The sequence below is a fragment of the Prosopis cineraria genome, unplaced genomic scaffold (assembly GCF_029017545.1).
Source record: "Prosopis cineraria cultivar Desert tree isolate PC_DT_omini unplaced genomic scaffold, ASM2901754v1 PC6, whole genome shotgun sequence".
Classification (NCBI taxonomy): Eukaryota; Viridiplantae; Streptophyta; class Magnoliopsida; order Fabales; family Fabaceae; genus Prosopis; species Prosopis cineraria.
The window spans coordinates 27,425,396-27,437,575 of NW_026555337.1; the positions used below are offsets into that span (position 1 = coordinate 27,425,396).

General features: G+C 34.7%; 1 protein-coding gene across 3 annotated transcripts; it reads left to right on the forward strand.

Moving 5' to 3' along the window:
• Positions 1–3,114: 3,114 nt before the first annotated feature.
• Positions 3,115–11,835, forward strand: LOC129312659 (serrate RNA effector molecule-like). 3 transcript variants are annotated; one of them, XM_054955332.1, is made up of 13 exons: positions 3,115–3,197; positions 3,348–3,792; positions 5,928–6,055; positions 6,430–6,481; positions 8,324–8,398; positions 8,502–8,576; positions 8,689–8,736; positions 8,910–8,978; positions 9,096–9,893; positions 10,003–10,048; positions 10,249–10,493; positions 10,575–10,757; positions 11,359–11,835. In XM_054955332.1, exons 2-13 carry the CDS (start codon positions 3,368–3,370, stop codon positions 11,417–11,419), a joined length of 2,205 nt encoding a protein of 734 aa, XP_054811307.1. In that variant the 5' UTR covers positions 3,115–3,197; positions 3,348–3,367; the 3' UTR covers positions 11,420–11,835. The 3 variants fall into 3 exon arrangements, with proteins under 3 accessions (XP_054811307.1, XP_054811310.1, XP_054811308.1); XM_054955333.1 differs by lacking the exon at positions 3,115–3,197 and adding an exon at positions 3,227–3,244; XM_054955335.1 differs by having other exon boundaries at positions 3,120–3,792; positions 5,931–6,055.
• The last annotated feature ends 345 nt before the right edge of the window (positions 11,836–12,180 follow it).

A 12,180-nucleotide genomic window follows, 5' to 3' on the forward strand; every position in this document is an offset into this window, starting at 1 on the left:
TGAAGTCTTCTGAGGAGAATAATATTTCAATATAAATTGCTCATACATCTCCATCCAAGAGCTTATAGAAGCTTCTGATAATCATAGAAGCCATTGACGAGCTTCTCCTTTTAAACAGTATGGAAAGCAACACAGCTTTAAATCATCATCCGATAGATTATTTAGTGGTAGTGTATCAATTACCGCATATAGTTCTCATATTAAATCCAAGGCATCTTCAGTTTGGTGCCGGTTGAAATTAGGTAGTGCATTTAAGTAAATATTCATAAATTCATAATTACGCGCTCTCGTACTCAGTTGGATGCATGATAGATTAGATGTGATGAATGGGCATTGAATATCTATAAATGTAATGGATGGCTCTAGAATAATTTCATCACCTATCTTTCTTCTTCTCTGAGATCTATTTTTCTTGTAAAACCATTCAATTTTTAGATTAATAGGAATCAAATTTAAATCACCAGAACTTCTCAGTTGCATAAAAAAATAATAAAATAATAAAAATAAATAAATAATTAATTAATTAAAATTAAAATGAACTAAAAATCAAGTAGTTAGTAAATTTGGGACTTTCCTGGAAATGGCGCCAAAAACTTGAACGCTCTCGCAAGTGTATGAGATCACATTAATAAATAATTAATAATTCAAGAAAATAGATAAAATGGATAATTTTGATGAAAATATAAAGAATAAAATTAAATAAAGAAAATAATGAAGATGAAAACATAATCACTTGAAGCATTGGGATTTAGAATTCACCCTATAGGTTGTTAGTTTTTATCCTTTGAGTTGACTCAGATCAATTATAGTGATAACTATTCCTAAAGTGTCCTAATATTCTCCTAAATTATTAGTCCTTTTTTAATTAGTGTTGAATTCGTTCTCATGATATCCAAGTAACTAATTAAACCGTGAAGCTATAGTTTAAGTCACCATAAATTTTTAGAACTATCTCTAGCCTAGTTATTTATGTTTATTTCTCTAGATCTAGGTTTTTTCTTCACCTCCCAGTCTATCAAAATTACCCATAGATTTGATTAAATAGTGGCCAGTTATTAAATTAATATAAAGAACGAAAGAAATAAATATAATTAAAAAAATAAAAAAATTTATAAATATAAATGCAAAGAGTCAAAACAAAGGAAATAGAAAACTAGCTCAATTGGGCTACATCTTTATCCCAATTGGGTAATTTAAAAACACATAATAAAATTAAATAATATCGTTCTAAAATCCTCAATCATGAAAAATGATCACAGAGAAAATTAAGGAGTAAAAAAGAAATAATTATAATTTGTAAAACTCCTCAATGATCTTGCTTTCAGCCTTTAGCATGCTTCTACGAGGTTCAAATATCTCAGAGAGAATTCTTGAGGTACTCAGATAAGTGATTGGATGCCTTCCCTATTGATGGAAGGAGTATTTATAGTTAAAGTGGAGGCTCCTTCTTTTGTTCCTTGTCGATGTGGGACTCTATATATATATATATATATATATTTCTCTTTTCTTTCTTTCCTTCTATTTGGGTTATTCTTTTTCTCTGCAAAATATAAAGATAAAAAGATATAAGTGAATTTTTTATTAAAATTCCTTTTTATCTTATAATTAAGTGATGGGGGAAAAAATATATAAATATCAATTAAATAGATATGAAATCTTAATAAATATAATCAAATTCAAACTAAAATCTATAGCTATTTAATTATAGAATATACACTTATCAATAGTTTCTTTATCTATTCCTTCAAATGCTAAATTCATATTATGCACCTATAGTAAATGCAAATATCTTGATCACCTATTTGTTATGTGAGATTTTAAAAATCTTTGCAGGTATTTAAAATGATCTCATACTGCTTAAATCAATAAGATTTTGCAAGTGTGAGGATTAATTTTGTATACATTAAGTTTGGGTTCCAATGACCCACCATTAAAATTAACTCTTTTTTTATAATTTAAATCAATAAAATATTTAAGTCTCATATGAGATTTCAAAAATCTTCATACAGACTTAAATTGATCACGTCATCATGTAGGACAATAAGTCCTCACAGATGTTGTGATTATTAATTTGTATATATTAAATAAATAAATGATTTTTATAAATAAAATAATAAATTTTTCTAATAAAATTAAATTAATGTGTTTTAAATTATAATCACATTTACTAATGAGATTTTTAAGTAGTGTGAGATTTTTGAATTTTCATAGACCTTTAAAATAATCATATTTCCACGTGAGTTAATAAAGCTCAGTAGGTATAATGATTAGGATTTCATATAAAAAAATATACATTACATGCATAATAAATCTAGTAAATTAATAAAAATATATTTAAATAAATTTAATTCTTTTATCGTGTGAGATTTTAAAATCTTCGTAGATATTTAGAATAACAGCGTTATCGTACGAGCCAATAAGGCTCTACAGGTATAGAAATTCAATTTTTCAAAAATAATAAAATGTAAAAAATAATTTTTAAACTCTTTTTTTTATTTTAAAAATTTAAAAATTAAAAAATAATTAAAATTAAAATAATTTTTTACAATATAAAATATACATATTTTAGAAAATTATTTTATTTGTAAAATAGTGAATTATTTTTAATTAATTTATCTTCAAAAAATATTTTCACTCACAACTTCTAATCTTAAATTATGTAAACTTTAATCCCTAAAAAAGGATATGTAGGCTTCAAAAGTTAATTTTAAATCAAATCCCCTTGTAATTAAATAAATATTTTATTTATTTATATTTTATACACAATTGAATAGGAATTTAAAACAAATGGCCATATAATTTAAACACAATAAATTTAAATAATCGTTCTCATAAACGGATATTATGTGGTGCCTAATACTTTTCTCACATAATTAACTCCTGAATTCATCTTATTTTTGCGGACTATCTTTTCCTTATTTTTTTAAAATAGTTTATCATAAAATTTTAACAGTGACTTTTTTAAATCAATTTTTATTTTGAAGGTTGAACCTCTACTTCACACGTGGTCTACATCGCACGGATGTGATAATTTGACAGTCGGTCTTCTAGTTGTATAAATTTTATGGCTTTTAACATTATTGGCGTTGATTTTGGCATGATTTTAGCGTGGCTCTGTACTAAAACAAAAAACAAAAACAAAAAAAAGGGTCGAGTGTTGTGGTCGTGTTGGTCGATACTGTCGAGCCCGATCAGCTGTATGTCCCCTTACCTGCCCGGAACGCAGAGAAAGAACTGAACAATAGTGCCCCTTCTTCGCTTCTCCCTCTAGCTTTTCTGTATCGTCACTCCTTTCTGCCCACATTTTCCAATTCAATTCAACCTCTCCATTTTCTTCATTTTCGTAGGGCTTATCCCGTTGCCATCCATGGCAGAGGTCATGAACATGCCTCTTGATTCTCTCGACAAATCTCCCTCCGCTTCTGCTTCAGTTTCACCGCCGCAGGCCCCGGCCCCAGCGTCAGCTGATGACGATCTCCCCCCGCCGCCGCCGCTATCTTCTCTTCCTCTTGCTCCACATTCTTCATCCCGGAGAAAGGAGAGAGATTCCAGGGATAGGCGGGATGATAGGGATTTCGATCGGCATCCAAATCGCCGTGGGGGTGATTACTACGATAGGAACATCTCGCCGCCGGCGCCTCCTCTCAGAGACAGAGATATGGACTTTAAGCGCCGCCGTAGCCCTAGCCCTTCGTATCGCGACCGACGTTATTCTCCTCCGCGGCGCTCTCCTCCACCATATAAGCGACTGAGAAGGGGGAGTCCCCGAGGCGGTTATGGACCCGATGACAGGTGATGACATTTAGTTTTGCTGGACTGCTTATATATGGAACTGAAACTGCTAAAACTGTAGTCATCTGGTAATTGTTCGAATTGGTTTCATTTAATTATCTGCTTACTGAAATTTTATAACATTGAGATGCCGAGTCGCACAAGGAAGCTAGGTAGTCTAGTTACTCTCGAATTCAGTGGCTGCATGGAGTACGTAGACTTCTGCTGATGCTTTAGTGAATTCTGGGTTTGATTAGAATAATGGTTAAGGGAATGAAACTGAAATTTTCAGTTTGATTTTTTGTCGAATTACATTCAAATCTAACTTTCTATTCATTAAAGTAAAATATGTTTGGATTGGGGAGAATTGATGAAGAGGGAGGAAAATAATTATTGGAGCAAATTGTAGATTGGTTGACCCCAATTTTTTCATTATCCGTGTGTTAAATAATTAATCCATGGGCATTGAAGATAAGTAGTGTAAGATGCATTTGATCTTGCGGTCATTTCTCTGGGTTCCTTCATTTTTATAGCAGTGAGGAAGTTTAATTTAGATGTTTTTGCAATGGCAAAGAGGTGTTTTTATGTTGTGGATATATAGGAGAGCAAGTCAACTTGTTTCTGGCATGTCATGGTCAAGGCTTATCCATATGGTGATCATCATTTTTATTGGTTAAGTTACGTGTTTAAGATGAAGGAGCATTATTTCTTCTTGCATCATTATTGCTTGTTGACATTGGTGAAAGCTATCCCTTTTTTGTTTTCTTTTAGAATTTATTTTCCCTTGAGCTTTATTTCACTTGGAAGTCAGAACCATCTTCTTTGTCCCAGCGAGGTCTCATGGCTTTCTTACCTCTCTACTTGAGCAAGTACAAATCCTTTCATATTTACAATTAGTTGAAAGCAACTCGCATTACTCGCTTTACTCTTGGAACCTAGTTGTATAATTAAGATAATGATGCTATAAGTAATGTCCGAGAGGTTAAATTAGTGCTATTGGTAATACTAATAACAATTGCAACAATTGATAACTCTTTTCGCCATATATTATCAGAAAGTTTATTTTGCTTAATTTTATGCTCCAATATTCCCAACTACGAAGGAGTCTCGATATATTCTTTGTACATAGATTGTAATATCTTTTTTCACAGATGAAACTCTGTGATCAAGTATTGGAGCATCCTGCCCTTACAATTACTTTCTTTGACAAGGGGGAAAAAAGAAAAACCGTAATAAATGATAAGGAGGCTTATGTGACATGGAACCTTCAAAATCGTTCCAATTCTTTCATCTGATTTGGAGATGGAATCTTGGAGAAGTAGAAGGAACTGTAAATCCTTGGCATATCTCAGGCATTTTTTGGTGAGGAAAATGGAAATGGAATTAAAAAAAAAAAAAACAGAGAGACTTATATGAGAATATTATCGTTTCTATTCCCAGAGAATAAATAATAAAAAGACATGTTGTTATAGGTGGGTAATAATAACACGGGTATAATGGATATTGTCCACTTAGATCTTCATTCAAAGGAATCCTTTTCCCTTTTTTCCAAGTAACCATATGGAGCCTCTCAAGTTTCTAGAATAATGGAGATTCCAAAAGACTTGAGTTTTCAGGAACAAAAGCTTTGAATGGATGCATTGTCTTGAAAGGAAATGTTGTAAAGGTGAAGAAAATTTTTAAAGGTAATACTCCTCATAATCATCCAAAGTTCCTCCTAAAGTCTTCTGTGACTTCCTTAAGCCATTCTTGAGGAAACCAATAACCTGACATCACACCTACCTAAGGAAAATCCCCCACTCCTGAATCTTATTTTAAGCCTCAAAGCTACATACACTGGGATTCCAAAATAGAAAGAGAGTGAGAAATTCTAGATAAGAGACTCTGCATATTGGAGATACAACTGTGTAAAGAAAGGAAGGCACCTTTCAATTGTCTAAATGCTTGGTAACCATGCGAATCACCAAATCTTTAGCATGTATGTGGATCTTGGTTTGGCCCTCAATTTGACAACCAGCTAGACTATGAGACAACCTATGTTTTATTGATAATTTTTGGATTTGATTTTTTCTTGATTTATTTTAGTTCTATATTTTGCTCTTATCATATCAGATGATAATCTTTTCTTTTTACTTTACCTCATTATGTGACCAAAGCAGGCTTGGCTATGATTATTTTGGCGGCTATGGACGAGGTGTGGGTGGAAGGCCTGGTTATGCAGAAGAGAGGTCTTTTGGAAGGTTCACCCATCGATCAATGGGTGCATATCAAAATGGGATTCCAGGTTAAATAGGTCATTGGCTCTCTTGTACATGATACAGAGATTTCAGTAGTAATCTGCCTTTTCCACAGCTTGGACATTTGGACTTTGATTGCTTGAGCTTGTGTCTAGTCATATCCAGTGCTTAAATAGGAATTTTGAATTCTTCTATTGTAAGTTGGAGTAGTGGCCTGATAAAAAATAGATTTGCCAAAAATAGAAAAGACTGTATTGCATGCTAATTTTTTTTTTAATTGTTGAGTTTGATATTTTAGGAAATGTTGCCGTTTGGTTTACTCAGTTGCTCTTATTTATATTTAATTATTTTGTATTGTTCAACTTGTATGTGTTGTCAAGTTTGAACCTAATTTTATTATGCTTTTGGCATGTTCCTCTAGAACTAGAATCAAATCGTGCTTGTGCAGACTTACCAATCAGTGGTGCACAAAGGTCAGTTCTATACTTTTTTTCTCTTGAATCCACTAATGAGCAAATACTACCTGTCATGTACCATGTGTTCCTTGTAAAACATGAATATAGTATGAAGAATTTTATCCGTAGATGAGTGGTTGAGGTTGGAAATGTAGCTAGCATAATTTCTAATTCATCAAAGAGACATTTGAGTGATCTCCAAATCTCTTGAGATAGGCTTTGGTATATGTTAGAATGGGAAATAGGTTATCATAAACTATATTATAGGTTCTATACAAGTCTGTAAGTATGCTTCCTCTGTGATATGTCGTATAGGTTAGGCCAAGTTGATGGGCTTTTAATTAGTCATAATTACCTAGGATAATACTCTCTGTAGGACTGCTCAATGCCCAACCATCTGGCACACCTGTGGATGCATCTACCAAGTTGATTCAGAAGAAGGATTGAATACCATAGACATTGAAAGATACAAGAAACTGGTGTGAAAACTTTTATACCTGTCACACACAGGGCCAGATGTGTGTGACAGGTAAAGGATACGCATCACACACCTGTGGCAAGCCAATTTGCAAATAACCCTCGAGAAGAGCATAGCATATGGAAGCACTTTATCTGATTTTAAGATACTTGAAGAGGAATCCTGGTAGAGGAATATATTTTGGAAAAGGAAACAACAAGGAAATTGAAATATCCACTGATGCAGATTGAGGAGACCTCAAAAATAGCAGGTCAACTACAAGCTATTGCACCTCTGTTTGTGGGTAATCTGGTTACTTGGAGAAGCAAGAAACAATCTGTGGTGCCTGGAAGCAGTGCTTAATCAGAACTTGGAGCCTTAGCATTTGCAATTTGTGAAGGTATGTGGGTGCAAATGGTACTTGAAGGGCTGCATATTGACTTCATGCTGCTAATGCAGTGACGGCATGACAACAAAACCACAATGGGGATTGTTTGCAATCCTGTCTATCATGATTGTACCAAACACATTGTATAGATAGACATTTTGTTAGAGTGAACATTGAAAGAAAGGTCATAGAGGTGTCATATATAACTTCTAAGTGTCAGATTGCACATTGACTCACCAAAGCTCTTCCAAGGAAGAATTTTGTGAGGTTATGTAGCAAGATGGGAATGATAGATATCTATTCTCTAGCTTGAGGGTGAGTGTTGGTGTGTTTCACTGTTATTGTCCTTGTATATGGTGGCCTGTTTACTCTGTTTAACCTACTTAGGCTCTCCTAAGAAACCATCTTGGTTTAGCCGCTTGAGCTGTATTTTTATTATTTATTCTGTTCATCATAGATTGATTTTGTAACATTTACAGATAGAATGTTTTCTGCTATCTCCCTGCTGTATTTATTCTGAATATTACAACCCTAAAAGCCTGAGGCATTATTTCAATAACTACACTTACCCTCTTTTTATGAAGTCATCATTTATTACTGGTGGACCCCATTGAAAAATTAAAGGGCTGGTTAGTTATCCTTGATACCTTCTTGGCCCATCCAATATCATATTTTCTAGTAGACGTGAACTTCCAGCATCCATTTGTGTTTTGAAATTTGAATCTTCTGATCAGTTATTCATTTGCTACCTTAGGGTATTTCAAGAGCCTTTGAGACCAGAGCAATCGCTGTACCTTGATCTTACTTTGTTGATGGGAGTGTGCATTGGGCATCAGTCATGCACTTTATGTGCTACTGGTTGTGCATTGATGTGGCGCAATGTATCAACTTTATATATTTATTTATTCAATTGCCTTCTTACGTTGCTTTGTTTTTCACATATTATGATCCTTCTCTTTGCTTTCCTTCTTTGTTTTTAACTTATTAAATAAAAAATGCTCCTGAGCTTTTTCAGGGAAGGGTTAATGTCCTACAAGCAATTTATTCAAGAGCTTGAGGATGATGTATTACCAGCTGAAGCAGAGCGTAGGTATGTTCTGCAAAGAACATCCTCTACACAGTTTGTAAGCATCCAATTACTGAAGATTCATAGAGAGATTCACATTGATGATACATCCAATTGAATTTTTTAGGTATCAGGAGTATAAGTCAGAATACATTTCAACCCAGAAACTGGCTTATTTTAATGCTCACAAGAATGAAGAGTGGTACTAATATTTTATATTCTAAATTTTATATTCATTCTTGAAACTTTATTTTGTATAAATATGGATTTCTTTTCTTAGTTGGGTCTATGAATAATTTAATTTTTTGATGTAGGTTGCGAGATAAATATCATCCAACAAATTTGGTTGCAGTCATTGATAGGTGAGCATTGATCAATCTTACAGGCTAATGAACAACTGAACATATTGTCCTCTCCTTGTTGGAAGACCATATATTGGTATTTTCTTCATGGATTACTGGTAGATAGGCAGTGGATTCAGCCTTTATAAGATATTTAATGTGTAATAGATTCTATCTTCTACATTGTATTTTAGGAGGAATGAAAATGCACGACGGCTGGCGAAGGATTTCTTGCTCAATCTGCAGAGTGGAACACTAGACCTGTATTTTCATTTATCCTCTTTCTTTGTCTGCGTGTGTGTAGAGGCACATTTGCATGTCTCCCCTTCTCTTGCTTTCAATTTAATTCTTTGATGCAAACTGTGTAACAATTGTTACAGGAATCCTGGTTTAAATGCTTCATCTGGCAAACTAGGGGGAGCAAGTGAGCCAAATTCGGAGGAGGAAGTGGACACTGGTGGTAAACGAAGGCAGCATGGTAGGCGACCTAATGAAGAAAATGATTTCCTGGCTGCTCCGAAGGCTCACCTGATAAGTTCTGAATCTAGACGAATGCAAGCAGATGTTGAGCAGGCTCAGGCACTTGTACATAAGCTTGATGCTGAAAAGGGGATTGAAGATAATATTTTATCCAGCAGTGATCACAACAAAAATGAAGATAAACCTTGCAGTGGATGTTTGGGTCCCATAATAATTGTACGGGGTTTAACATCTGTTAAGGGATTAGAAGGTGTTGAGCTCTTGGATACAATTCTTACTTATCTTTGGCGGATTCATGGGGTTGATTATTATGGCATGATTGAGACCAATGAGCCTAAGGGTCTTAGGCATGTGAGGCCAGAATTAACAGGCCATGAAGAATCGAGTAAATCAGGGTCCGATTGGGAAGAAAAACTTGATTCATTCTGGCAGGGAAGGTTGAGTGGTCAGGATCCTTTGGAAATAATGACAGCTAAGGAGAAGATTGATGCTGCAGCAGTTGAAGTGTTAGATCCATATGTTAGAAAAATCAGGGACGAAAAGTATGGATGGAAGTATGGTTGTGGAGCCAAGGGCTGTACAAAGCTTTTCCATGCTGCTGAATTTGTGCACAAACATCTTAAATTAAAACATCCAGAGCTTGTAAATGAGTTAACATTGAAAGTGCGTGAGGAGCTCTATTTTCAAAACTACATGAAGTAAGTATCCAGTGATCTTTTTTTTTTTTAAATTATTTATTTTGGCTGGGGGTTACTTTTGCAAGTGTTAGTGGGTGCATGACTTATTCTGGCCTTGCTATTATTATAGTGACCCAGATGCTCCTGGCGGAACACCTATCATGCAGCTACCACAGGTAGAATTTGCTATCCATCTCAAATATATAGCTGGAAGAAAATTATATTCTGAATTTTGTTTGACTTGGATTATCTTTATGCTTTTGTTCTGTGAAAACATTGTTTTCTCTAGTTTTAGCAGTTTCCTATACCTAACTTGATGTTTTAGGAATCTGGGATGATTTCATATTATTATGGAGTACTTTTGTTCTATTTGTAGAAGGACAAACCTATAGGACACAGATTACCTCTAGAAGGACGATTGAGAGATGATCGTGGCAATCGACGAGACCATGAAAGAAGTGACAGAATGGATGATGGTGATAGGCCCTATAACTCCCCATCTCATGGGATGGGAAATCATGATGAAACTATGTATGATTCATATGCTGGAGCTGCCGTTTCTTCATTTACCTCAGATATGCCGCCACCTCCGCCAGTCTTGATGCCTGTACCTGGTGCCGGGTTGGTTGACTTTCCTATCATCCTTTCTTTTTGTAGTCAGGGGCACTTCATTCTTCAGTTTACTAACTTGTAACACTACAGGCCATTGGGACCCTTTGTTCCTGCTCCCCCCGAAGTTGCTATGCAGATGTTAAGAGAGCAAGGAGGAGCATCTTCATATGATGCCTCTGGAAGGAAAATGCAGTCTGGCTCTCATGTTGGGGGACCAGCACCAATAATTGCTGTTCCCCCAGCTTTTAGACCTGATCCCCGTCGGATGCGAAGGTAAATGTTGTGAATAGACCTTTCTTTGGATGCTTACTATAGCATTTTATTTTGGACTCCTCCATCTCTGCCCATTTCTGTCATCTTCAATCTCTAATGTCACTTCTGATTTCTGGGTGTTTGTCCGTATTCGGATTCTTCTCTTAATATATACTTTCTTGGGCAAAGGAAAAATTCATCAACTGGACAATATTCCTTTTATGTTTTTAGTGGCTATTATGGCCAAAAGATTGGAAAAAGAACACTAATATTGGCATTTGGCAATGCTGGACTGGTATCTAAACGACAGAAAGAACGGATTCTTCTCTTAATATATACTTTCTTGGGCAAAGGAAAAATTTATCAACTGGACAATATTCCTTTTATGTTTTTAGTGGCTATTATGGCCAAAAGATTGGAAAAAGAACACTAATATTGGGCATTTGGCAATGCTGGACTGGTATCTAAACGACAGAAAGAAGGTTGCTGAGAAATTAATGGATGTAGAGGTGGGCGGGTGGGTGGGTGTGAATTGTATTCTTGGACTAACGTGGTGATGCTCTTCTGGTTGGTTGGTTTGTCGTTGGCTTTTAACGTCTAAGTTTTATCGATGGTGGTGTAGTTATCAAGATCTGGATGTTCCAGAGGATGAAGTCACTGTGATAGACTATCGGAGTTTGTAGGCATCTTTGACTGGCTGGGCTTCCACGAAGTCAATGAACATCAAATGACATTCTGAGGAGTTCAAATCTGTTCTTGTCAATGACGATTTACGTTTCCGCCAGAGCAGAAGCTGACCGTATTAATGGGGTTAGGCTCTATTTTATTGTCGTAAACTGTTTAAGAATCATACATGGAAAATGTGAGTCCTGAGGAATTAAATTCTATATTGTACCAATTCTAGGTTTAGATTCCCCTAACAGAGACCTTTGATATTAGGAGTCTAATTTGAGTCCTGTGGATAATTTAAAATGATATTAGGAATCTAATTTACTTAATTATTATCTGCTCAGTTACTTTGGGTGATTGTAATCAAATAGAAATAATTGCACAGATAAAGGTGTTTTTCTTTGTGGATAAACTAATCTTTTCAATGGAATCTGTGATTTACATTTGTTGGACTGTATGCATCAGTCAGCATTGCGCATGGCATCCCTTTTGGCAAGTCGGAAATTTGGGTGTGCCGTGGATTTCTATGTTTGGCTCTAATGAAATTGTGTTTCAAAATGTGGGATAATGTTTTGAAAACCAAACTGAATGAAAAGCCGAAAAGGTAGGTGCTGGCTTTTATGATTTAATAGTTAGACATCATTAAAAAAATAATTTTTATATACATAGGTGTAAATAAAACATTAAAAATTCCAACAATGTCATTCCCAATTCAAAATTGTTCACTTAATTTCTAATTCCTCGTTTTTCATCTGTATAGGTTTTTTTTTAATTT

What these genes read in the sequence shown, in the direction of transcription:
- LOC129312659 (XM_054955332.1), top strand. Translation starts at nt 3,368, where the DNA reads ATGGCAGAGGTCATGAACATGCCTCTTGATTCTCTCGACAAATCTCCC. An exon ending in CCAGCTGAAGCAGAGCGTAG is followed by an intron (nt 8,399 to 8,501) that starts GTATGTTCTGCA and finishes TGAATTTTTTAG; the next exon opens with GTATCAGGAGTATAAGTCAG. An exon ending in CAGAGTGGAACACTAGACCT is followed by an intron (nt 8,979 to 9,095) that starts GTATTTTCATTT and finishes CAATTGTTACAG; the next exon opens with GAATCCTGGTTTAAATGCTT.